General features: G+C 41.3%; 2 protein-coding genes across 5 annotated transcripts; one reads left to right on the forward strand and one right to left on the reverse strand.

The window, feature by feature from the left end:
* Positions 1-13,715: 13,715 nt before the first annotated feature.
* Positions 13,716-21,513, forward strand: LOC121614470 (cytochrome c oxidase assembly factor 1 homolog). Of its 2 annotated transcripts, none has more exons than XM_041948335.1 (5): positions 13,716-13,761; positions 15,724-15,831; positions 16,372-16,523; positions 17,188-17,264; positions 18,678-21,512. In XM_041948335.1, exons 2-5 carry the CDS (start codon positions 15,738-15,740, stop codon positions 18,802-18,804), a joined length of 450 nt encoding a protein of 149 aa, XP_041804269.1. In that variant the 5' UTR covers positions 13,716-13,761; positions 15,724-15,737; the 3' UTR covers positions 18,805-21,512. The 2 variants fall into 2 exon arrangements, with proteins under 2 accessions (XP_041804269.1, XP_041804270.1); XM_041948336.1 differs by lacking the exon at positions 13,716-13,761 and adding an exon at positions 14,553-14,625 and having other exon boundaries at positions 18,678-21,513.
* Positions 16,401-23,461, reverse strand: LOC121614467 (zinc finger protein 260-like). 3 transcript variants are annotated; one of them, XR_006007231.1, is made up of 3 exons: positions 23,188-23,461; positions 21,188-21,322; positions 16,401-19,758 (listed from the first exon to the last, which is right to left on the reverse strand). XR_006007231.1 is itself a non-coding variant. In XM_041948330.1 (3 exons), the coding sequence occupies exons 1-3, from the start codon at positions 23,363-23,365 to the stop codon at positions 16,812-16,814; spliced, it is 339 nt and encodes a 112-aa protein (XP_041804264.1). In that variant the 5' UTR covers positions 23,366-23,461; the 3' UTR covers positions 16,401-16,811. The 3 variants fall into 3 exon arrangements, 2 of the variants coding, with proteins under 2 accessions (XP_041804264.1, XP_041804263.1); XM_041948330.1 differs by having other exon boundaries at positions 16,401-16,837; XM_041948329.1 differs by having other exon boundaries at positions 16,401-21,322.
* Positions 23,462-27,196: the final 3,735 nt, after the last annotated feature.

Genomic DNA, 27,196 nt, shown 5'->3' on the forward strand with positions numbered 1-27,196 from the left:
GGTTGGCAACCAACTTACTGGAGCATTACCGCCACCCTCTGGACTGGAGTGTGAACAGAAGCGTGACAGGAAACAAAATCGAAAAAACAAAACAAAACAAAAAACACCCATTTAAATCCTTCGTTCCAGCCCTGTCTCTCTTAAAAATACCAATACCCTTCCATACATCTCGGATGATTCATTGGGGATGGTCTCTAAGGAAAAACATACCCTTGCTTGCTTTGCTGCCTCCTTTATTTTTTCTTATTTATTTTCTTATTTATTATTTTCTCCTCCTCATATGCTGGACACAACAATAACACATGTTCTACAGATTCCAATTCCCCACAACACTCACACTTTCCTGTTTGATGTTTGCCTATCATATTCAATATCTTGTTTAGTCCTGTATGCCCTATTCTCAACCGAGTAATAATCGCCTCTTCTCCCTCCTCCTACTGACTCTCCTCCCACCGCTCAACTGTTTTTGGGTGTTGTACAGGTGCCTACCTGTGTCTAAAAAAAATCCCACACCTCCTGCCATGTTATATGCATATGGTTCTTAATTATACTTTTTGCCTCTGGTTTGCTTAATGCCACATCTAGTTGTATATACTGCGACTTGAGAGCCTGTTTTGCTGTTTGCCTGCTTTGCTGTTTGCATCTTCGCCCTCATTACCATCCACACCCATATGTGCTGGGACCCAGATGAAGCTGACCTGAATATTCTCCTGGTCCAGTTCATAAATAATACTGCATATTCGGCAAAGAATGTATTGTCTGCAGGACTTCCCAGATTTGATGCTGGCCAGTGCTGCCACACTATCTGGTGCCACCACAGAGCTCCGGTGCCCATTTGCTTTAACCCATTCCAAACTAACCATGATGGCTATCAGCTCTGTGGTGTACACTGCCAGTTCCTCTGTAGTTCTCTTTTTAATAGTGACCCTCTCCTCTGGGATATGAACCGCAGCGCCCGTTCGCCCAGTTTTGGGATCATTGGACCCATCAGTAAACACCATTACTTTATTTACACATTTCTTCTCCAGATACCTCTGCACTACAAATGGCATGGACACCTGCCTCAGTCTCTTTTTAATTTCCCCCTGCAATCTCATATCCACTTCCGCTGGAACGACCGACCAAGGTGGGAATGTATATGTGCCCCTAAAACAGTACTGGATATTTTGCAGGCCTGCACTTTTTGCCCCGTTGTTGCATACCCACCCAAAACTCATAAAATTAGTCAAGCAAGACCGCCTTTCCTGGATGCCTATCATTATGTCCTTGCAGACTGGCCCAGTATGATAGGATCTCTACCTGTACTGCAGCTGTTGGAGAGGTTCTGAAGGCTCCACAGCATATTGCTCCACCTCCAGCTTCCTCAGGTGACACTCAGCAGCAGACACGTTTGCTAAACACCCATAATCCGGTGCTGCCCTCATAAGAGCCCAGTAGATGTTGCGTAAGGTTGTTCTGGACGCCCCCTAGTCCTGCCCTGAGAGACATCTAAGCAGATTATTTATCTTTTTACATTTTGTTTTGACTTTCCCTATATGCTGACCCCACGTCAGTTTTTCATCAAACCAGACCCCAAGGAATCGGACTACGCTTGCTTGTTCTAGGATCTGATCATACAGTTTTAGTGATAATGACTTATGCCTCTTAGAGAAGCATATTACCTGAGTCTTGGCCACTGACATCTTGAAGCCCCACTTATTTGCCCACTGTTCCACCGCCTGGATTGCTTTTTGCATTTTCCCTTGCATGTATGTCAAATTCCGACCTCTGACCCAGAGGGCAGCGTCATCTGCATAAAGGGACTTCCCTATACTCCGATCAACCTGCATAATATTAAACACTATAGGGCTACAGACACTGCCCTGTGCGGTTCCATTCTACACTGGGTACATCCTGGAGTGATATTCCTTTACCTTAACCTCGACCACTCTTCCCTGAAAAAAGTCCATAATCCAATTGAACACCCTGCCCTCTGTACCCATCGCCTCCAGTTTTATCCGCAAACCTTCTTTCCATAACATATTATACTCTTTTCAATATCAAACATAGCTGCGATAACCATTTCTTTGTTTGCCTGAGCCTTTCTAATTTCTGACTCCAAACACAAAATAGTCCATAGTATTCCTCCCTTTGCGAAAACCACTCTGATATGGAGAGAGCAACTCTCTGCTTTCCATTATATAAGTCAGTCTCTCCGTACTGCTACTGCTCCATCACCCTGAAGTACTGGAATCTCACGAAACCCACGAATGCCATTCATTCATCTTATCATTCCCCAAATATCTGGTAACTTGGTCTCTTTACCTATACTGCCACAATACTTTCTCCAGTATGCCCTTTTTGCTGTTCTTATTCTTCTCCTAACTCCTGCCTCGGCCCTTTTATACTGAATTAACGTCTCCATTGAGTGGAGTGTCTTCAGGTGCCTGAATGCTCTATTTCTCTCCTTTACCACCTCCCACAGCTCTCATCCCACCATGGCACAGCCCTTCCTTCCTACTCCCACCACACTTTGGGATTGTCTCCTCTGCTGACTGTATGATTGCTGTTACAAGCTCCGCATTAAATTTGTCCACATCCTCCATACTTTCTCTGGATATTTCCCCACACCTGGCCTCACATACCTGCTGAAACTCATCCCAGTTAGCGCTACCAAATTTCCATCGCTGAACACCTCATACTTCTTTCATTCCCACTTGAATCATTATCGGATATTGATCACTGCGCACTGTTACTGTGTTGAGCACCTCCCATTCTGTGACACTTGCTAGCTCAGGTGATACTAACGTTAAATCAGTTGCACTTTCTGTGTTCCTTACACTGTCATACCTTGTACCTCTCCCATTATTAATACACACTAGCCTTTCCTTTACTATTAACTCCTCTATGCAGGTAACATTAGCATCAGTATTTACGCTTCCCCATAGTGTGCTGTGAGCATTAAAATCCCCACACCATATCTGCTTGCCCCACACCTCCCCACCATTCTGATTTAATACATCCAGACTTATTTTCTGGCACGGATTATAATAATTAATAATTGTTACCTCATCCTCCTCTGTCCATACTTTCACCCTGATTGACTCTTGTTCCTTCCCTAAGTTCATAACACTATATTTCACGTACAAATATTCCAACACCCCTACCTCTGCCCTCTGCTCGATCTCTCCTGACAGCTGCATATCCCTGCAACACAAAGTCCCACTCGGGCCTCAGCCATGTTTCCTGGACACATAACAAGTCAGGCTGATCACATTGTGTTGATATAAAATGTTTAAATTCTTGACCATTTGAGATAAGGCTTCTGGCATTCCACTGAAGGATCTTTAAGACCATGGAGGCTCCTCACCCCATGACTGAGATTGACTACTCCCAGTACCCAGCATGTTCTCTATATTTTCCAGACCTAGTCCTCTTACTCCCAGGAACCTCCCTGCAGCCTTGACTATAATCTTATTTTTTTCCGTCTTCCTCTCAGTTTGTGCCAAACAATTAACTACTTCCACCATGAACAATACAAAGTCAGTTTTTTTGACAATCAGGGTATCCGTCCTCAATCTGCTACACCACATATGTCAAAGTCAAGGCCCGCGGGCCGGATGCGGCCCGCAAATGATTTATGTGCGGCCCCCCGGATGATATTTGATTGATGATATTTGTATTAGAACTGGCTGCAGCCGCCCGCTGGTGTTTTGCACACACCAATACTACATTCCCCACAATGCAACGGTAGCCCACCAACTCACTGCAGCGCGGCAAACAGGCCTCGGCTTCATTATTCATCAGCAGCCAGAACAGATGTTAACTTTCAGTTACCCACTCCCCAAAAAGGAAAGTATTGTTTTGTCTGTGTCCTATAGATCTTTGTATTTTAATTTATTTTATTTATTTAGATTTATTTTTCAGTTGAACTTAACTTGCCTGTTGAAAATGTTTTCCCTTAATTACTGACAGAGCCATAAGAAAATATTGCTTTATTAATTTAAAGCACAGGACTTTTTTTCTTTGAAGGAAGTTTGTTTTTGTGCCTGTTGAAAAATGTTTACACTTGATGATAGAGCCGTAAAATAATGTTGGATTGTTCATTTAATCATTAAATAATATACATTGTGTTAGATCTTAGTTAAATAGGCTATGTGCAATCATTAAAATATGTTTTCATAAACATTGAACCAGTCCGGCCCTCGGCTTGTAGCAAATCTGTTTCTTTGGCCCTCTGTGTATTTTGACTTTGACATCCCTGTGCTACACCCTTCACATGGCCTCGTAGTACTGTTTTCAGTCTGTCTCACTCTTACTGGTTGGATCTGCACCCTCCTAGCTGCTTCGGCATAAGTGACCCCTTGCTCCACCCTTACTCTCTGTACCTCCACTGCCCTCTTATTAACTTCACATCCACGGTACCCTGAACTGTGCTCCCCCCCACAATTACAACATTTAGGCTGAGCTCCCCTCTCACACTTCCCATACTCGTGTACCCCTGCACACTGTGCACATCTTTGTTTTCCCTTACACACCGCTGCTATGTGACCATACTTCTGGCATTTAAAGCATTTCGCCTCACCCCACTCCATTTTCCTCCTTCCCCACGATCAAAATCAAACTCCATTTCTCCCAGACTACTTCCTGCTCTGTCACTTCCCTCTGCCAAACCGCCAACAGTGGTTGTGTTTTGATACATTTGCATTTGTGGATAAAGGTTTTTCCCAGAATAAGTAGGGTATTCAATAGAAGTTCTGAGTTCTTATCCTCCCTTAGAATTCCAAATGTGATGTCTCTGTTGGGGAAGTGAAGGAGAGAGGGAACTTTGGGCTCCAGCCACACATGCATATCATTCCAGAAAGTATTACTGAATCTACAAGTGAAGAATAGGTGATCTGTGGTCTGTGTGTTCATCACAGAACAGTTTTTGTTTTCTATATTAAATCTTCGTCTGAGGAGATTGCTTTAAGGATATATATCATTGAATACTTTAAAGTGAAGCTCTTTTGCTTTAGGAGGTAAAGGCATTTTTAAAAAGTTGGTATGAAATTTTTTAAGACAGGTTGACCAACGATGTGAGAGCCTGAGTTTCTGCTAAACTGTAAAGGATATATAGTGTATGTGAAGAGACCACGGATCACTTTATTTGGCAGAGTCCCACTTGAGAAATCTTGTCCATCAATGGTCAAAGAGGGGAGTTGGAGAGGGCCAGCCATATAGGGAAATATATTTTTTACCATCTGAAAAAAGGCTGTTGGGATACTTTTGATGACTTTATCATATTGATTACGGTTGCATTGGAAATTAAATTTAGCACGGAGTTCATCAAAGGGTAGGACTTTGCCACGTTCATCTAATAGATGAGTCACAGACCATATATTTTTCTCCATCCACTCACAAAAAATAAAGATTTGTTTCTGGAAAGGATGAATCTGCAGTTCCATATGGAAACATCATGGGGTGTAAAGTTATGTTTGTACAGCATCTTCCAGTAGAACAACGTCTGTGAGTGGAATAAAGACAATTTAACTGGGAGTTTTTGAACTGAGAAATCACAGCGTAACACAAAATCAATTCCACCAACCATTTTAAACACTTCTCTAGAGACGGAATACCAAAAACTGTTATTGTTTGACACGAAGGATCTTAACCATTTAATCTTTAACGTTCCATTAATACAGTCGAAATCAATAGCCTGCAGCCCCCCGTCTTCATAGTCTTTCACCAAGGTTGCTTTCTTTAGATAATGGGATTTTCTTTTCCAGATGTAATCTTTTCCAGATTTAATTTTTTATTTGCTTTGTTGGAAATGGAGAGAGAGTAAGCTGGATAGATACATCTTGAGAGACTTTCCATCTTTGTGATGTAAATGCAACCAAAGAGAGAGAGCTCTCTATTCAGCCATCTGTCTAACTTTGATTTACATTCATGCATCTTACTCCAGATATTCAGGGATTCACTCAGTTTATTATCTTTTGAGATGTGCACACCCAGGTATTTAACTGTAGACTTAATCGGAATACCATATGCTGCCACAGGGTGGCAGTCATGTATGGCTAACAGTTCACACTTTGCCAGATTTAGTTTTAGACCAGATGCCCTAGAAAAGAGATTGATGGTCTCAATGGCCTTTGGCACCTGCTCAGCATTTTTTAAGAATAAAGTTGTGTCATCTGCCAGCTGACTTACTACTATATCACACTCAGTTTCTCAACCACAGAGTTTTTGATAAGAATTGAGAGCATCTCTGCTGCAATTAGAAAAAGTGATGGTGAGATGGGGCAGCCTTGTTTTATGCCTCTATTTATTCTAAAACGAGGAGAGGTGCCCCCTAATAAGGAAACTGAGCTGGTTGTGTCGTGATAAAAGCATTTAATTGTCTTCCTGAAGTTCTCTCCAAAGCCGCAGAACTCTAATGCTTTGAAGATAAAGGGATGTTCTACAGTGTCAAATGCCTTGTAGAAGTCAAGAAATAAGATGAAGCCATCGTCATTTATATAATCACTATACTCGACTAAATCGAGAACCAGTCGAATATTGTTGTTGTTGTTGAATATTGGTCGCCAATTTTCAAGTAGTTTGGGGTCTTTGCCTGATTTTGGAGTAAGAATCGCCCCTTGTCTCATAGTTGGTGACAATAATGATGTTTTTAGAATTTCTTGGAGAGTTTCAAATAGAAGCATATTGAGGTGATCCCAGAAATGTTTATAAAAGTTGGCTGTAAGGCCGTCAGGGCCTGGGGAGCGGTCAGGCTTCAGGCACTGCAGCGCTTTCCCCAGTTCCTAAGGTGAAGTCTCTGCCTCACAACTATCTCTGAAATCCTCACTTATTAGCGGAATGCGTCCTTGAATTTTATCGAAGAAGGTTTCTGCGGCATTTGGTGAAAAGCTTGAACAGTATAGATTGTTATAGAAGGAGTAGACTTCTTTAGCAATTATTTTTGGGTCAGTACATTCAGTATTATCAATTAGTAAACTCCCTATGTTGTTTTTCACCTGTGTGTTGTATGTTGTCTTTTCTAGTCTACAGAAGTAAGAAGAATTTCCCTCTCCTTCCTCAATCCATTTGGCTCTGGATCTGATATAAGCCCCTTTTGCTTTATGTATATGAACCTCGTCCAGTTTGGTTTGGAGAGTGAGTAATTTCCCTTTATCTGTGTCAGAGATAATGGGTTTGCTGCAGCACAAGCTTATTTCCCTGGCCAGATCAGCCTCTTCTAGTTGGGAAGAATGTTTTTGTTGTTTACTAAATAACATAGAGAAGTTTCTGATTCTAAATTTTAGAAATTCCCACCTAGAAACATGAGAGGAAAAGTTAGCATCATCAGTGATTTCATGAATTATATCTTTAACCCCTTGACAACAGGCCTCAGAATGTAACAGGCTGGCATTAAACTTCCAATAACCTTTGTTTCGCTTGGTAGCATTAATAGGCTTCAGAGTTAACTGATAGAACAGTGGTCAGATAAGGGGGCAGCGGAAATGAGGCAGTCCGCAACTTGTTCTAAAAAATAGTCAGAGATTAACCAAAAACCTAAAGAAAATAAAACCTTGTCGCCGCACTGGTTGGACCAGAACTTTTCGTCGCTGTCATTAGAGTGAGTCTCTTGTCGCAGAACACAATGTGTCTTTTTGCTTTTGCAGAAAAGGAAAATTACCTTTCATTCAATGCTATCTCCTAAAGCCCTTACATTAAGTGACATAACATGCAAATCTGAATTAACCAAAAACAATAACAGCACAAAAAAAAAGAAAGAAATTACACAAATAAGTTTTCTATCTGAAAACTGAGATCGAAATAAACACTGAGGGCAGGCCCCTGGATGCCTCTTAAACATTGTCCTCAAGATCAGTCTGTAAATTAAATAATTCCTGTGTGACAGCCCCACACGTCCACACACATCCGCTTTTCTCACCCATGTTTCCTTTACAGATCGTGTCTTGATATGGTATGGTTTGGGTGATGAGTCAAGGAAACTAAATTGAAGTTAAGTTGCCTTTCTCAGCACCTAAGGATAACTTAAACTGACATTTTAAGATGCGGAGGTTATTAGCATATTTCTCTCAGATACTGAGAGTAACTGGCTCGAAGCCTTAATTATTCGTCCATCTATAATTGCTATGTGGCCTCTGTAAAATGCCACCTTACCTAATGCCCTGGCTTGCTGAACTCACCTGCCGATCCTCGTTTGTATCTTTCTGTTTCAAGGAGTCTCTCTTTTAGCTCTGCGTTTTCTACCTTAAGGTCTGCAGGCTCTTTTTCCAGCACCTCCACCTTTGAGTTGCACTTGGTAATGTTCACAGAGTTCAAATCCACTTGCCGTACAATACGGGGAAGCATGTCAGAGTTTGCCTTCAGTTGTTGACCAAAAGCCTCCACCTTGTTGTCCACGCTCTTTATAGCGGCAAGGACGTCGGTGAGGGATGGCTCGGTTTCTAAGGCTGGCTTCTTGGGCGGTGGAAGATTGGGTGGAAGGATGGTCGGTGCTCGTCTTGTCCCCGCGCCACTGGTGCTAGCTGTGTCCGGGCCAGACGCAACATATGCAGCATAGTTACGGATCGAGAGCTTAGTATTCGTATTGGCCTAGCATTAGCTTTAGCCTGGCTCCAGGTAAGTCTTTATTGGCCGACATGGTCTTTGTTGGCCTTTTTCCTTTCTTTGAGAGTGCTGGTAAGTTTTCGCTGTGTAGGTCAGTCGTCACAAGTACACTTCAATGCCGAGGACAGAATTAACTGTTAAAAATGTGGGACCAAACCAACGGCGCTTCACATGCGTGCCCTGTCCGCCATCCGCTGAGTGGCCACGTGACTCTGTGCGCGAGTGTAAGTATCCTGCAGTGAATGGCTGTAATTCAGACGCACCTAACTTGAGCACCCATGGGTGCATCTCATTTCAAGGGGCTTTGAGTTGTCGGAAGAGCCGTCACAGGCCACTATTCACTAATTACTCAACATTATAATGAACGTTCAATTTGGGCACTCAGTAATGGACATTACCAAAAGAATGCAATAATCCATATTTAATAATAATAATCCAGTTAAACCAAATCATGCAGCCTTTTGCTTGCTGTGTAAGATACTGCTGTGAAATACTGTAGAATGTATGTTACTATGACTGAATGTTTATCGAGTTCCTTGTGTGCATCAACATACTTGGCCTTACTGACTCTGATTCTGAATGTGTCCTACTACTGTTGTCTTTGCTCTTGTTTTCTATTTTCTTCCTGTGTTTTTTAATGGACTACTAGCCCTACACACTTGCAGCTAGAAAGATGATTCCAAGGCTACAATGTTCCGCATGTTTTGTCAACAGGTGCTAAGACTTTTGGTACTGATATCTGTGATGGCTGACTTTGTATACATCCCTATTTCCAAAAAGGTTGAGACACTGTGTCAAATAAATAGATACAGAATGTGATGATTTACAAAACACTAAAACCCCATATTTCATTGAAAACAGCACAAATCAATATTGAATAATGAAACTGAGAAATTTCAGTGTTCTTGAAAATAAGATCCTCATTTACAATTTGAAACCAGCAACATGTTTCAGAAAAGTTGGGACAGGGATATGTTTACCAGCCTGTTGCATCACCTCTTCTTTTAACAACACTGTCAGGAGTTGCCGGTAGTGGAAACACAGGAGAATGCACAGAACAGGCACAGGCAGATCAGAGTTTTAAGTGAGTTTATTGAAAACTTAACTCTCCGTGTGGCGGGTGGAATGCTGGAGAGGAATCAGCGTTCAGTTCACTGAGGACTCCGCCGGGCAGCTGTCAGTCCACAGCGGCTGCTTGTGGAGCAGCGGAGAGACGGAGCTGTCCAAGGTCCAGGGCTGGATCCGCCGGAGCGCACAGACAGACGGGGAAGGTATCGGCAAGTGGCCGAGCAGAGGGAAGGCGGCGGAGTCGAGGGCTGCCGAGCACAGAGGCAGTGGAATTCTCAGCTGGCGTTGTTGGCAGAATACAGGTGAATGCAGGATCTCGACAGAACGGTCGAAGGACTGCAGACAGAGAGGAAAAAACCACGTTAAACAACGTTCAGAAAAACTTGACACTAAAACATGCAAGCGGCTCAATCACTAACAGTCTGAAACTGAGTTTACGATCTCGCAGGGAGTGGAGTGTTGAGCCCGGTTATATGGAGGTGGTGATAATCAGTGAGATGACGCGCAGCCGTCGGGAACCCTATGGCGCTGATTGCAGATGGGAACCGCTGCTTGAGAGCTGCAATGACAGGAGCTGAGACAGGTGAGTGAGAGAATATGGAAGGAATGACACAGGATCAGAGAGGGCCTAAGCAGACACAGGGTGAGCCCTGACAAACACTCTGTCAGCATTTGGAAACTGAGGAGACTAACTGCTGTCATTTTGAAAGTGCAATGTTTTCTCATTCTTGCTTGGTGTACCATTTCATCTGCTCAGCAGTTCAGAGTCTCCTTTGTCATATATGACAAATTTTGTTAGAGCACAGTGCAATTTCAACTTCACCTCAGTCCATCTTAAATGAACTCGGGACCAGGGAGTGTGGACGTGTTTCTGGATCTGGTTTATATATGGTTTCCTTTTTGCATGGTGGAGTTTTGACTTGCATTTGTAGATTCAGCATCGAACTGTGCTCACAGACAATGGTTTTTGGAAGTGTTCCTGAGTACATGCAGTGATGTCCACTACAGAGTCGTATTTGTTTTCAATGCAGTGCTGTCTGAGGGCCCGAAGAGTTCTTCAGATTCTCTGAATTGTTTGATGTATTGTTTGCACTATTGACCAGCACAGTCTGTCACAGAATGGTGAACCCCTCCCCATCTTTACTTCAGAGAGACTCAGCCTCTTTGGGATGCTCTTGTTATACCCAGTCATGTGTCCCAGTCTTTTGTTGCCATTGTCCCACCTTCTCTGAAACATGTTTCAGGCATCAAATTCTAAATGAGGATATAATTTTCAAAAAACAATTACATTTCTCAGTTTCAACATTTGATTTGTTGTATTTGTGCTATTTTAAATTAAATATGGGGTTTCAGTGTTTTGCAAACAGTGTTTTTACACACTATATTCTAGGGACTATATTCTAGCGTCTTGCATTAATAGATGCATTGCAGCTAGGCAACTATGACCTTTTCTTCACCTAACCAAGTAGTCTTGTTGCCTAAATCTAACCAAACTACAACTGAAAACCAGAAATAATGTTAAAGAAAAAAAAGTAAATAGTAAGACAACCAAATCTAAAAATAAAATGTCAAACGTGGCTTTTGTTTTAGCAAGGGACATGAACACATGCCTCCTGGCACAAAATCCCTTATGGAAATGTCTCCCATAATCACCCACATGGGCGGACTTCAATTTCCATGTACAGAGGTGTGAGCCAAAATACACAAATTACAGGAAAGCAACTGGCACTGAGAGTGGGGGCCAAGGTCCCGGAACTGCCGGTCTGACTTGTATATAGACACTGTATGCTGTTGTTCATTGCTGATGAACTGATTGATTGAATGATTGTATGGATCAGAAAAAAAACAAAATCCAAAAGATATCATGTTAAAGTGAAAATACTTATTTCCTACATTGCCCCAATACGTTAAAAGATTAAAAAAGGCCAAAAAAAAAAAAAAGGCAAAAAAAAAAAAAAGCATAAGGCAATCAACATAAAAACTAAATGGCACAATTTCAGAATTTAAAAAACTTCCACAAAAACAAAAAACTTCCACAAAAAACAAAACAAAACAAAAGAACAAGAACAAGGACAGCTAAAGCAACAATGCCATTACAAATTTCACCAAATGTTTGCAATTTTAGTTGATAGCTTATTCTGGTTAGAAACCTGTGATATGACTGTTATAGTCAGTGTAGTTGTTGTCATTTTAATGGCAGGGCAGGTCTAGGAGTCTTGTACAGAAGCCAATTTACCAAATGCTTGTTACATGCTAAGCATTGAGTTACACTGGTAAAATTTCCTCTTCAGCCATTTCTCAACTGACAAATCAAAAAAACAAATAAATAAATAATATAAAAAGTTATTACAATCTTGATGTTCATCTCTTTATGATCATGTCTGATGTTTCACAAAAGGGAAAGTTCCAGCCTCATGTGCATATTTTTGTGTCATCTTTCTCTTGTTTACTGGTCCTAATTATTATATCAGTATTAGTATGAACAGTGAATCATTTCCCCCTGTATGTGCCATATGATTTGTTGTGTTTAATGTTAAATAACACGTTACGGTTACAGCAGTAACACATTGCAGCTGTATGTAGTGAGGTAGAGCTTTTGAATGCACCTCCAGACTCCAGTCCTCAGTAGCCACTCCCTTAATTACAGCCAGCCTATATAAGGGCTGAGTGAGCACATGCTCCTTCTTTTGGCTGCTGTTTCCTCTGAGTGATGGCTGCTGTTTGCTGCACTGGGTAGGTATGGGAGCCTTTTTCAGTTTAGTTGTCACGTTATTTCTTCCCTGCACTTTCATTTAAAACCCCTTTTTCCCTCTTAGTAAGGCTGAAGGTAGCAGTGGGGTCTGAGCCCTCTCCCTGCTGTAGTGGTCTGGTACTATAGGCGGTAAGTAGGGTTGTGCTTTTTAAACTTTCAAAAGCAGTGTTGTGAACCAGTATTAATCTCATTTTCACTTTATTATAGGTTCACGTTACTGCTGTTTTGCCCTTTTAGCATTCTTGTGTTTTGCCCCTTTAGAGTTCTTTTGTTTTGCCCTTTTAGCATTCTTGTGTTTTGCCCCTTTAGAGTTCTTTTGTTTTGCCCTTTTAGCATTCTTGTGTTTTGTCCCTTTAGAGTTCTTTTGTTTTGCCCTTTTAGCATTCTTTGTGTTTTGTCCTTTTTAGAGCCTTTGTGTTTGGCCCTCATTTTGTTTGGTTGTTTGGTTTCCTGTTTTGCTTTCTTGTATTTTGTGCTCAGTTTCTCATTTTGATTTGCTTTTACATCATATTGAGTTATTTCTTTGAATATATTAAAACATCTGGGTTGCTGTATTTGTTAATTTTGTTATTAGTATTTGTTTCTTTTAGTGAGGTGGAGCGCCATTTTGTTGGGGAGGCTAGCTACCCCGGGTAAGGGTCCTACATATTGCATGTAAGTAAAGGCACCGGGGCACGATTGTTGAGATTGCTGTGAGGATTGCTGTGAGGTTTGCTGTGTTTCACTAGTGGTGGCACCTTTAGGCACCCCTGCATAGTCTGCCTCCCCACTGATGGCCTCTGCTCACTCTTACCCTTAGGTTATGTTGGGCTGAGTTTTTTTTGGGTATTTTATTATATCTCTGGTTTTTTAGAGCGTATTTGTTAAGGCCTTTTTTAGATAAGATTGCAATAAAGAAATGTTCATGATCCCTTCCAGTGTTTGTTTATTTAGTTGTAGTTTGACTAGTTAATTTTTCCCTTTTCCCTTGCAGCTTCAGCCCTGCCTGTTTATATAGATTTTCAATAAATAATTCATTTATGTAACACAATACGTCTCTGTCCTGTTTCAGAACGAATCTGTGTACCTTACTAATCTCCCAACTGTTAATATTCTTGAGGTATTTCCTGGGGTGCAATTCCCCAGGTGGCGTTGTCGGTTCTCCCCCCTCATACTACTTTGTGACCTTTCTCCCCTCACTCCGCCACATGTAGAAGAAAAATGTTGCCATATGATCTCAGTTTTGGCGTATAGACGCCGCCTGCTCGTAGTGAGCGGACACTCCAAACACACAATGGAGCGCACCCAGACACAATTTGCGACAGTCTGTGACGTTTACGGATGTAAACGGAGCAGCGTCGTCTTACCGGATGTAAAAGAAGGTGAGCATGTTTTCAGATTTTTCTTTCAAGTGAGCCTTGACGTAGTTGGAAATGTAAACCTTACTAGAGAAAACGTGTGTTCCGTGTTCAGCTGTAAACACAAAGCAGTCATTTGGAGTTCAGCAATGTGGCACAACACATCGCCATGGCAAACTGCTCAGCTGATCTCAGCTCGTTGGGTACGTCCCATTTCTCCTTGCGCCTTAGTCCGGATGCAAGGAAACCACGCAAGGAGAGAAGAGAGGAACTATGTTTTAAGAGAATTGTTATAATAAATGATCAGGTATAACATTAAAGTAGACTATTAAAATAGGTGTTAAAAATCTTTGTTGTTGTTGTTTTTCTTTTCTTTGCTCTCTCTTGGACTGTGTGGGCGAGACACTGTCCCTATCACTGTGCTCATTGAATGTTAGGGGTATTCGAGATAATATAAAGAGGAAAGCTGTCTTTCTCTTCTGTAAAAAATGTAATGCTGATTTTATTGTCTTACAAGAGACCCATGCTTTAGTGACTGATTATACATTTTGGAAGCAGCAATGGGGAGAGGACATTTGGATGTCTTATGGCAGTAAAAATTCAGCAGGTGTAGCCATTCTAAAAGGGAAGTTTGAAGGTAAAATTTTGAAGAATAAAATTCATGTATTTGGAAGATGGATTATTCTGGCTGTGAAATTTATGGACACCATTTTCATATTGAGTAATATTTATGGTACAAATAATAGTTCCAGAAACCAAGCCTTATTTGAAGAAGTGGAAGCAGAAATCTGTTCATTTTTAATGCTATTCCCCAGCGCGAAACTAATCCTTGGAAGAGATTGGAACTCTATTAAAGATCCACTTTTGGATTGTGTGCCACCACGTCCGGTAAGAGTTGATAAAACTGCAGAAATTGATCAACTGTGTTTTAATTTAAATTGTTTTGATATATGGAGATATAGAAATCCTGATAAGAGTCAGTTTACATGGCAAACAAAAGACCTGAGTAAACAGTCAAGAGTAGATTTTTGGTTAATATCAACAGTTTTGGAGAAAGCAGTCATGGATGTTTATATTGAACCCTCTGTACTCACAGACCATAAATTGATATATATTTCAGCTAATTTTAATTACACAACAACCCAAATGAACAGGATAAAGAACTTGATTACTTTACAACTACAACTAGATCGGATCTATGAAGAAAAAGCAAGAGGGGCCTTTGTAAGATCTAAAAGAAAATGGATGGAGGAAGGTGAAAAGAACACAAAATATTTTTTCAATTTGGAAAAAAGAAATGCAGAAACCTCTTCAATAGTTAAACTAAATATCAATGGCCAGATTACAGATAATGCCATTGAAATATCTAATTTTGTTAAGAATTTTTATGAAAACCTGTATAAGAAAAAAGTTGATTTGTGTGATTTGTTTTCTTTCTTCAGTACTTTAGATGGGGATGTAAAACGAATAGATGAAGAACAAAAAAATGTATGTGACCAGGACATTACCCAAGAACAGATTAATTCATGTATTTCTAGGTTAAAAGATAATAAATCCCCTGGGAATGATGGTTTAACGAGTGAGTGAAACCCAGCAATTTCATTTAATCTATTTTTCATTTTATGTTATCTGCTAATTTGTAAGATTTGCTCTGGAGCTGGGCGCCAAAGAATTTCACTATACGTTAGATTGTGCATGATAATGTGACAATGAACTTGATTTGATATGATTGCCTGTGTTTAGTATAATTTAATGAAAAATACAAATGAAGAAATCATATACTGGAGGATATACCAAGTATGTACAGTGCCAAGTTTAATGTCCCAAAGCCAACATGTATAAAGAAACTACTGATTTATTTTCAGTAATTTTTCGATATGAGGACAATGTCTTTACAAATGATTCACAGTTCTCTGTCAGAAAAGTTCATGTATACATATTTCTACTAAACTGACCAGATCAGTGTCTGTCTGTGCTGTCTTACAGTGAAGTAAGCAAAGATGAGGGTTTCCACCTCTCAACTACAGCAGCTCACCATCTTCACCACTTTGCTGACTGGTGGAGGGATTGGCACCATGTACTACCTACAGCAGAGTGAGTACAAATTATCTGTGTGTGTGTGTGTTTTATCTATCTCCGGCTCGTCCACTGTGAATGGAATTGAATGGACTTGTTAGAGTAAGAATTTGTATGGCCAATATTCAATCAAGTAATGTGTGTGAAGTGGAGTCACTGTCCATTGTATAACTGCCAAGTTATTATGCTTGCATAGCGTGAGTGAAACACAAGCTGTTATCATGCAGCCTGTGTAGACGTCTTTATTGATTAAAAAAGAAGAGTATGTGCTCCATCAGATGTATGTGACACAGACAATTTAAAAATGGTTACTCTTCAACTGACAGCTGAATTTCTGTCAGAGCTGACACTTTAACTGACACTGCAATACCTGCTGCATGTCAACTAACCTCAACTGCTTATCAATGAAAGGTCCAACAAGTCACTCTTAGTCATTCAATTTCACAATTTTTACTGTTTTCATCACTTTTAATGATTACTTAGTGCCCATAACTTATTATTTTAAGCCCTCTTCAATCATTGTTCACTATTTGTACTTTCTGTCTGCTGTCCAATTAGAGACATTCATTAAGTCAGATTACCATGGACTGGCTCTGCAAAAGTTGGAAGCATGTCCTGCTGCCATGGAAAGCCTGGGGGCCCCACCTTTAAAAGTCCACAACATCCGTCTGACTGACAGAAACAACGTTATAACTCAGCACATGGCACAGGTACTGTATTTTCGAAAGTCATCAAAATGTGTTATTATGTTTGCCAGGAGCTTCCACCACACTGTGTTAAGGGCTGACAAGGAGGCAGATACAAAGTTAAAGGTTTTTATTGTAAAATACAGGAGGAAGATGTTGAAGAGGAGTAATGGTGCTGCTAGTAGAGAGCCACGGATTTGGGCTTTAGCAGGGCAGGGAGAGGCCATGGAACCACGCCGAAAATAACATCCAGGGGGACTGAGTGAGCTAGAACCTGGAGTGGAGGAGCAGGCCTGGGCCAGAACAGCAGACTCAACCATGTAAAGTTGAGGAAGCAGCTGGGAGGGAGAGAGAGGGCTGCTCTGAGAATGACACCAGGTTAATAAGGCACTGAAGGGCAGGTCTAACAAACTGTTTCTATGAAACATTTCCCACTCTCCTGCTTGTCAGTCACTCACCTGTTCCATTGCTGTTCAAATGTTTGTTTGGCTACCTTGTCCTTGTCAGCTTCCATTTTGGATCATTACTGCTTTGGAACATGGGTCACAATGTTATCCTTACATCCAGCCATCCAGAGATTGGTGTGGGAATCGTATGACTGACAGCTGTACCATACAATCCTGTTGTGAAGAGCTCTGATATCTGTTTACATGTGAGCAGATTACTTTGAATTTGCATTGTGTTGCAGCTAAAGATCCCTGTGACTGGGTCAAAAACTGGAGGCTATCTGCATACTTCTTCAGTTAGAGACCCTAATACCAACAGGTGAGTACATTCATTGCAAATGAAATGATTCTGACAATTCTATTCAATTTATTGTGATATAGCAAAAATTGATGCCTGTCACTCTTAATTGTTAGGAAAATTGAAGTGGCATTGTGACAACACACAGGGGACTGACACAGTTTGGTATTACCCTGCCTTTAAACTGGGCCCGTTTGTGTGGTATGTTGGTGTGTAGCACACAGTGCACAGGTGGAAGAAAGGAACAACCAGGTGGGAGGTTCATTCAGATGAGGCAGCTGCACAGTCAGTTGTTGGTGTTTTGATGGACACTGGGTCTCAGAAGCTGCTCTAAAATTAGATGACTCAAGCCATGTCTGTTTCTGGTGCAAGGTCATGCTAATTCTATGATCTGTTACAACTAGTTGATGAAGTAACAAAATAATGATATATTTAAAGCAGGAACATTGTTAGTTCAGTCTGCAGTTACATAAAGATTAGAATCAGTGATTCTTACAGTAGCTGCTTGGTATGAAAAACTTCCTCTCCAGTTCATTAAATGCCTGCAGCCATCTGAAAGCAGCAGGACACATGTTGATACATCTGCAGCCTCTGATTTAAGAAGTGTTGCACCAGAGTGAAGTTCCACTGGGCATCAGTCCACTGTGAATATAGAGTCATCTGCCAATGACACAGACTGTGACACAATAACCACACACACCTCTTTACACACACCAGACTGGTCTGTTATGGTACCCTGCCTGTTTATGAGAGAGACATTGGGTGTTGGGAGCTCTTTAATCCTGTGCATTACTGCCTCTTTTCCAACCTTTAAGCAAAAGTGGTGCTTCATATTTTATTCTTAAAATACATTATGATGCTAATGCTACTGTATCACATCAATTACAAACTAATGTGACAATTTACTTATGACCAGTGGTTCAGGTGTTTCAAAGGTCAGAGACAAGTGATGTGACTGGTGTACATATATATGCAACTATACAACTTCAACACACTGTATGAACCAAAATAGCAAGAGCGCTCATGACGTAAGCAACTTTCTGCAAACATTGTCACATTTCCATTTCATGCAAATGAGTGGCACTTAAATGTGACATTGCATGTGTTATGCAAATCATGAGTTTTGTGCATTTCACAGTTAGATTATGCAAATTAGTGATGAGACACAGAGTTTCAAGCAAGTAAGGCTGTGTTTCTTTGTACAATGAGAACAATGGTGGTGAACTGAATTACTCACTAATGTAACAGAGAGATACCTCCATATCCAATACAAATCAGTGCTGGACAAAACATAAGCTGTATGACACACAAGGAATCTACCAGACTGACCACCTCCTGTCTATGCTCTGCTTTTTCTTTTGAAAGTCAGACGCATTGTCAAAACAGCATTGCTAGTTCTTGTGTGCACCGCTCCATGTTTGTCCTTCCCTGCAGGTGGAGTCTGAAGCAGGCAGTTCTAAAGATCCGGGAAGGACAGACCATCGACCTGATGAATCCTCCTCCACCATTTGCAGCACAAACCCAGGCAGCAGAGCACACAGATGGGCTCTCCATGTACTGAGAACAATGAAAGTGGAAGATGACCTGTTCTAACAGGTGCTGAGTGGAGTTCTACTTAACCCAAATAAAATGGAGTTCTATCTACCAGTTGGCAAATCATCAACTCTAGTATGGTTTTGAAGAGACAACTGGTATTCTTGATGCACAGATCTGTGAGTGTCAGTGGGCTTCCAACAAACTGCTTTGGATTGTTGTGTTATGTCTCTGTGATTGTTTTTGATTAATTCATGTGATGCTGGCATGTTGCAGAGACTGTTGTGCTGCTCTATTAATTACTACATACCTAAGTGGCTACGTAAGTTGTGGCTCCTGTCAAAAAAGAAAAGATCATAGTAAACACAACACAGAACAATGATAATAACTGTACTGGGTTGAAGTTGAATTTATTCAGTGAAATGTGACGCTCATGCACAGACTTGTTCACAGGCTGCTTCTCCTCAGACTAACTAATCTCAACTATATCAAATTGTGGTTTTTCATGTGGGAGAACAACAATAGAACAAATCAGTGCCATAAAACTATGAACCTTTTTACTATTTGGACATATGTGCAAATACTACCTTCAGGTAGGGCTGTACCGAATGTAATTATTTTTGACATTAAAAGCTTCTATTGAGCTTTTTGAATTAAGCAAATGTCTGTCATATTTTATGTCATCACCTTAAAACAAACAAAACCTCACATTACTCATGCATGCGAGTTTAACCACGGAACCCTTTGTTTATTCACCACAAACAGCCATAATACTGTATATTAGCCGTATGGAAGTGAGCAATGTGTCAAAAACTGAGCTCTCCTCTCCCGATAAATGGCTTTGGATCAGACCAGGATCCAGTGTGACTCTGGGTGTTTATTCTTCCAGAAGTTCCAGTCTGCCCCCAGCTCTCAGCAGCTGTCTGCTGGTGGTTGTCCCTCCACCCTGCCTGCTACTCCTCACACAACGTTCTACAAATTCCTGCAATACAAATGATATTGAAGGTGACAAACATCCAGTTTTCCTCACTTCCTCCCCACTGTCATCTCTGCTTGCAGTCAGTGGAAGGGACAAATATGTGAAGAAAACATGGATGCAATAGAGAATTAAGATGTACTTTATGTTGTTAAATTGTCATATCCTTGATTATTATTGACCGACTCACAGCTGACATGTATGTGCATTAGGACTAATATGCAGCTGTGATCACTGACATAATTGGTTATCGATATGGTTATTGACATAATTTCGATAGTTAGTTCCATTTTGGATCCGACTCCTGGTCAGAAAAAAAACCCAAATTTGTAAAGCACCGGCACGTTTCCCCTATCCTTTTTATGAACAAAGAGTCATGGAAAACATGTAAGTAGTAGGCTTCCTGTCAACGGCAGATTAGACCAGCTATATGTAATTAAAGTGAGCTCTTCAATGACTGTTTGTGGTTTAAGTGCTCTCTGTAGCTTGTGTCTGTATTCAGCTATAGTGTGAGTGAAAACTCTGCAACAATACTGTATGACTGCCAGTGGACTGTTGTTTTTGTAGTTCAACAGGGACCAACAGGGTGGTGACTCTTCAGCTATTTGAATGCCCTGAAATAGATGGTAAGGAAGTCAAAAGTTCATTGATTCAGTTCTGCAGCACAACAGCTTCATTCCTGTTGCTGCTATCACTTGGGTTTTCTTTTTTTGTGACTGCTGACTTAATTTTTTGTTGTAAAAGCTATTCTGTCTTCTCCCTATGCCTTTGTCAGTTTCTCACCAACAAAGTTTTTCTCTTGTGTGGACTGTCATGTGTTGAGTCAGATTTCCTTTTTGTGCAAATTTTTCACCACAAACAGGACAACTACATGGTTTCTCCCTGGTGTGGACTGCCATGTGTTGTGTCAGATTTCCCTTCTGGGTAAATCTTTTACCACAAAGAGAACAACTAAATGGTTTCTCTCCAGTATGACATCTCATGTGTGTCTTCAGATGATGCTTCTGGCCAAATTTTTTACCACATTTTAAGCAGCTAAACAATTTGCCATTGTTAACAATATCATTTCCAGGAACTTTATTTTGCATAGTATTTAAATCTGTCTGAGGCATCTTGATCTCCTTCTGATCATCACCCCTGTCTTCAGTCACAGCTTTGGGAGAGTGTGAAGTCTTGTTGTCAGATCTAGATACACATTTAAAACCAGATACCAAGATCCTGTCTAGTTGTGATGCTCCACAGTCCTCTCCATCATCTTTTTTCATCTGTTCAATTAAGCTGCTGGCTGAAGCTTCTGACTCTCTATTGTCCTCAGTTTGTCTCTGATGAAGCTGTGAGGACTGAGGTTTCTCTTCATCATCTTCACTCTTCACAGGGACATGTGTGAATGGGAACTTAATCATATCCTCCTCATGCAGTCCTTGCAGCTGCTCACCTTCCTGACAGGTCCAAAAATCCTCCTTTTCTTCTTTTATGTGTGGGTGCTTTGAGTCCTCCTGGTCCAGACTGGGGCTCCACTCCTGCTGCTCTTCTTTAATCATCAATGGCTGCTTAACATCTGCAGAAAAGACTACCGACACACAATCAACTTTAAGTCAATCCAAACTTCATACCTTTATTTATTTTAATGAGATGAGTGGTGTACAGGAGCTTCTGAGAGTGAGAGGGTTGAGCATAAAATTAGAACTAAACGGAAACCAAAAACAGTCATTTCGTCTTTATTGTGGTTACCTGCTAAATAAAAAAAATACATATAAAATTAAAAGCCTCACTACTTTATTGGAAAATTATCAAGAGAAAATGGGGAGGGAGAGAGGAAGAGAGTGACACCTGGCTTAGGGTTGCTGCAGTGCCCTGTCGTGCGTTAAAAATGACATTGTCACATTGTTAGCGTCAAGTATGAAGGCTCCACCGTTGTGGTGGTAGGCACCCACTGTGTGCACTCAGCTTTTTATATCAACATGGGCGGCTTCAATGAAAGACTGGCAGAGCAGGTTTGCCTCTGCAAACACCTCTATGACCCTTCTGAGAGAGACCAAAGGGACAGCAAAATGACTCTGAATTAAACAATTTCAATATGGAGGTAAGCAGCAGTAATTACATTACACAACTGCAATGTTTGGCATTATGCTGGTGTTTACTCCTTGTTTTTCAGTAGCTTCCAAGTCATGTGGCCTAGTGACTCCAGACCAAAGCAGGATTGTTTTACTACTCTGGACAAATACGACACACCCTATCATGGTGTATTTTGTATCTGCTCTGTTGCCTGTTACATTGCATACAAATGGGAATTTCATTGTGAAAAGGAAAATCAAATACAAATCTACAAATCTAATAAGATTTTTGGAGCCATTCTAGTCATGGCTGGATATCTTCAATAAAGTGTCTCCCATGTTTGTTGTAAGTGTATGTAGCATTACTGTACAGTGAAAATAAAACACCCCCTGTAACAAGAGCATTGTTTCTTTAGATGGCAAGAACAGTGATGGAGGCCTTCCCTCTGATTCCAGATGTCAAATTTGAAACATCCAAAACTGACATGAGAAGGGAGAGGAGAGAGCTGTCTCCAAATTCTAGAAGCATCAGGTATGTAAGTTTTAAATCAGTTAAGTAAAATATACCTAATTTACTTTATTTTTAAATTACCTAAATGTATTATTTTGTAAAAACAAAAACAAAAAACAAATCTTGTTTCAGTGTTTGATGAGCACACTTGTTATGTGTGAAGCCTTAAAACTATCTGGACCTCCCGTTACTGACTTGGTAAGCTATTGTGAAACTGCAGTTACACTGTGATCTTTGATGTAGTCACAAGTACACTTGGATACGGCCAATAGAAGGACACCTCACACAATTATGTAAACAACTTGGTGTTTGATAGAAAAATAATGAAAAATAATTGAATCCAATCATATAAAACTTGAGAGAGGTGGTCCCACGCCCAGTGTGTGCAAATGGACAAGGCAGCATTGGAAAAAGCCTGAGAAGGAAACTGGAAACGTCTCATTTGTAAATAAAGTGACTTTAAAATTGGGTGTGTCTTATTTGTCCAGAGGAATAAAACAATCCTGCATTGGTTTGAAGTCACTAGGTCACATGACATGGAAGCTATTGAAAGGGAAAATGCCTATTTTTCCATAGAAATATTATTATATAAAATATGAGAGGCACTAAAACACACCATGATGGGGTGTGTCTTATTTGTCCAACGTAGTAATAATATCTGATATGGATTTTCAGTTATTAAATCACATGACATGGAAGCTATTGAAAATCAACAGCGGTGTCACGCACACACACACAAATAACAGCAAGCGTCCACTTCAGCATGGATACAACTGGCTGGAGCCAAAAGGCTGTGTACGAATAATTTTGTTATTTCATCATCGACTACCTGCAACAATAGCGACGCATTTAACGTGGTATTGTACAAACCTGATATTTCCAGCGTATCCTCAGGTTTTGTAGCCATGTCGCTCAGAAGCATGCGATGGCGGCACGACATCTCCTCTTCATACTCGGTTATAGTTGTCTCTAAATGGCCAATTATCTCCTCGACTGCCGCAGACAGCCTCTGGTAGATTAAAACCTTCACACTCTGGAGTCTCGACATTTCCTACAGATTTACTGGTCAAAGCACATATAAGAAGAAAACTCGATAATGACCGTTTTTGTGAGGCTTTCTTTAGCTGGTGTGTTTGTTTCTTTTTCGTCGCTTCTTTTTCTTCTTCGTTCGGTTGGCAAACAGTTGTCGGGTGCATCACCGCCACCTACTGATCTGGACGAACACACACGTGTGTGGGTGTGTGTGGAGTCTTGATGGAGACGGATCTGCTGCATTTACCGTTATACAGTTTGTCAGTTTCAAAATAAAAGCACGTGAGTTAAAGATTTCAAAATCAAATATTTTCCTCATTGGCGGTATAATTTGTGGGTGGGACAAATGTCTCTGTCTCTAATATTGGAGGGGACACGTGCCCCCATCCCACCCAGTTCCTACACCTATGAGGGTCACTGATCAGTTATCATTATGAAGTCCCATTATTAGTCAGTATATGAAGTCCCATTATCTGTAGCAGAGAGAATGGAAAGGCTAGTTAGCTCTTATATTAGAAAATGGTTGGGTGCTCCCAGGTGCTGAAGCAATGTAGCTTTGTATGGGAAAGGAATGCTTCAGCTGCCAGTATCCAGTCTAACAGAGGAGTTTAAATGCACTAAGGTTAGGACAGAACTTTTATTATCTGGGAGTAAGGACATGTTAGTTAGCAATGTGGTTCCGAACCCTTCTGGGGGGAGGAAATGGAACCCAAGGGCAGCAGTGCAGGAGGCAGAGGCAGCTCTTAGGCATGCAGAAATAGTAGGAAATGTTCAATTTGGCCGGGGAGGCTTGGGGCTTGGCCCAGGCAAACCAATGTGGAATAAAGCAGGTCTAAAGGAGAAAAGAAAGCTTGTAGTGGAACAGGTGCGTAGGCAGGAGGAGTTGTTAAGGGGGGCAAATGCAGTTGGTCAAGCCAAACAGGGACAATGGTTGAATTGGGAAGGTGTTGAGAAGAGGAAACTTAGTTGGAGGGACCTGTGGAATATGGAGGAAGGCCGTATTAAATTTCTGATAGGGGCGACATACGATGTGTTGCCAACCCCGCAGAACCTAAGTCTCTGGGTACAGGGCGATCAATCGTGCCCACTCTGCTCAGGTACAGCAAGTTTAAAGCACATTTTGTCAGGTTGTAGAATTAGCTTATCACAAGGCCGGTATACATGGCGGCATAATCAGGTGCTGAGAAGCTTAGCCGCAGGCAGAGGACATGCATGCCTAACCCGGCGGGAGAAGAGGTTAAAGTTTGAACAGGACACCTCTCCTCTGCTCTGCTTTCCTGGCCCCATCTTCTCGCTCTGCCAATAGGAAGAGAACCAGGAAGAGGAAGTTTAGATAAGGTGGGGGTGTGTCCAGCTAGAGTCTCTCTTTGGGACCATGCGGCCTGTTCAGGTGAGTTTGCGTTGTAAGATACAGAGTTGGCTTGTTTTTTGATCTTTTTGGTTGTTTTCCTGTTTTGTTTGCTTCTTGAAGGAAATGTTAGAGTTTGTTTTCCTGCTTTGTTTGCTTTTTGAAGGAAATGGTAGGGTTTGTTGCTTCTTGAAGGAAATGTTAGAAGAGGCTGTTAAATCTAGTCTGTGGTTTAGGCCTCCACCTTCAGCACCCTCTAAATTTTCCACCCCCTACCCGAACAAGGGTCTGTATCCAATCCCTACTTTCATCTTTTGACTCTACCTCTTTATTTTCTACCCCCTACCCGAACCAGGGTTTGTATTCCCACCCCGCTTTTTTGGTGCAGTTGGTGAGAGGCAGGTGTAGATGATGGTAGTGTGGCAATCGGCAGTTACATGTGGCATCTAGGCCTGTGGTAGCATTGTAGCAGCTAACAATAGCTAAAGCGGTGAGAGTATGATAGTATCTTAGCAGTTAGTATTGGTAGCTAGCAATTAACATTAACAGTATAGGTGAATCTAGCTTTATTGTCTTCTTCTGTTCCTCTTAGCAGGTAGCGGTTAGCATGTAACATTAGCTAAATAGTAGCATCGGAACTGTATTTTCTTCTTCTGTTCTTCCTAGCGGTTAGCATTAGCATTAGCAATAGTTAAATGGTAGCATCGGTACTGGCCACTACCTGGAGCATTTCTGGGTCAGTTGAACGTGGCGGTGCTGTTTGGATTGTGTAGGAGCAGTGTGAACTGGCACTAGGGGGGGTGACTCTGGGACGCTGGAGTTCACTGCCTAACCTCCTGGAGGTGTAGTGGGACTAAGTAGGCGAAACACTGTTGAAGGGAGGTTTCCACCTGATGACCCCCAGAGATGTGTTAGGAATCACTGCTCTTTGGCAGGTATAGAGGCAGATTAGAGCTCCAAGGTTCTTCACTGAGAATGAATCCTCTTTTTGAGCACAAGTATCTTGTGTTTAAATTAACTCACTGACTTCCGCTTGACTATAGCGGAGCATGCAACTTCCATCAGCTGAGCTGTGTAAAGCAGCTTAATCCTTTTCTCCTCTGCTCCTCCCTTCCAGAAAATCTGAGCTGTAACTGAATGTGGACTATGGACACACAAGTTCATGGGTCACAGTGCATGGCATTATATCTGTGCCTCAGTTCTCAGTATTCAATTTGTTCATTTTGAGCACAGAAGAGTTGTTATTGCTACTGTGACGTGGGGGGTTAAACTGTTACGACAACGCCAAAAATCACCAGGGAAAGACAACGTGTTTCAAACAAACTGTCACAAGGATTTACTTTGACTGCATTAACAAAAGCACTAGCATTCAGGCACGGAAATTAAAGAAAGAAAGGGGATAGAGCTGGGGCTTACCACTTACCACATTGCACACCAACCAAAAAGGGGATTGTGAAGAAAACACCACCACCAGGGAAATGGACTGCCACCTTGGCCACAGTGCCTTCCCAACAAAAAAAAAAAAAGTAAAAACCGTGCCATGAAATGCATCATCACTGGTGACAGACGATAATCACTCAAAAAAACTAATTGACACACACATTCACACCCAGTTACCATTAAAGGATAAAATAATTAAAAAAACACATTAAATTATGCTAAATCAATGCAAATTCAATTTACATGTTAATTTAAACACAAGATACTGTTTGCTAGAAAAGAGGATTCATTCTCAGTGAAGAACCTTGGACCCCTAATCTGTCTCTATACATGCCAAAGAGCAGTGATTCCGAACACGTCTCTGGGGGTCATCAGGTGGATACCTCCCTTCAACGGTGTTTCACCTACTTAGTCCCACGACACCTCCAGGAGGCTAGGCGGTGAACTCCGGCGTCCCGGAGTCACCCCCCCTAATGCCAGTTCACACTGCCCCTACACATTCCAAACAGCACTGCCACGTTCAACTGACCCAGGCCTGTTTAGGAGATGCTCCAGGTAGTGACCAGTACCGATGCTACCATTTAGCTAATACTAATGCTAATGCTAACTGCTAACTGCTAAGAAGAACAGAAGAAGACAATACAGCTAGATTCACCTATACTGTTAACGTTAACTGCTAAATGCCAATGCTAACTGCTAAGATAGTGTCAATCTGAGGGCTAATACAAGATTGTGCCACTCCACTCTGTCCACTCTGTGCTCAGTCTGTGCTCAGAGACATGGGGGAGACAGGCACATGAAGAGGATCTCTGTGCATGTTATCTTTACTCTTAACTCTGTATATTTAGAAATCACATCTCTTAAAGGATAACTTTCCTTTTTTACAACCTGGACTTTATTTGTAGCATTAAATACGACCATTTAGACACCCAGACAACTTTGGTGGCATTTGGAGTCGTTTTGAAGAAATTAGCCCCAGAAGAGCGGCGTGTATATCCGTATAATGCGAGTAATTGGGGCACCCGTGCGTAGCCTCTATAAACGTATAATCTGCGGCGA

This window comes from Chelmon rostratus, chromosome 12, assembly GCF_017976325.1.
Source record: "Chelmon rostratus isolate fCheRos1 chromosome 12, fCheRos1.pri, whole genome shotgun sequence".
NCBI classification, from domain to species: domain Eukaryota; kingdom Metazoa; phylum Chordata; class Actinopteri; order Chaetodontiformes; family Chaetodontidae; genus Chelmon; species Chelmon rostratus.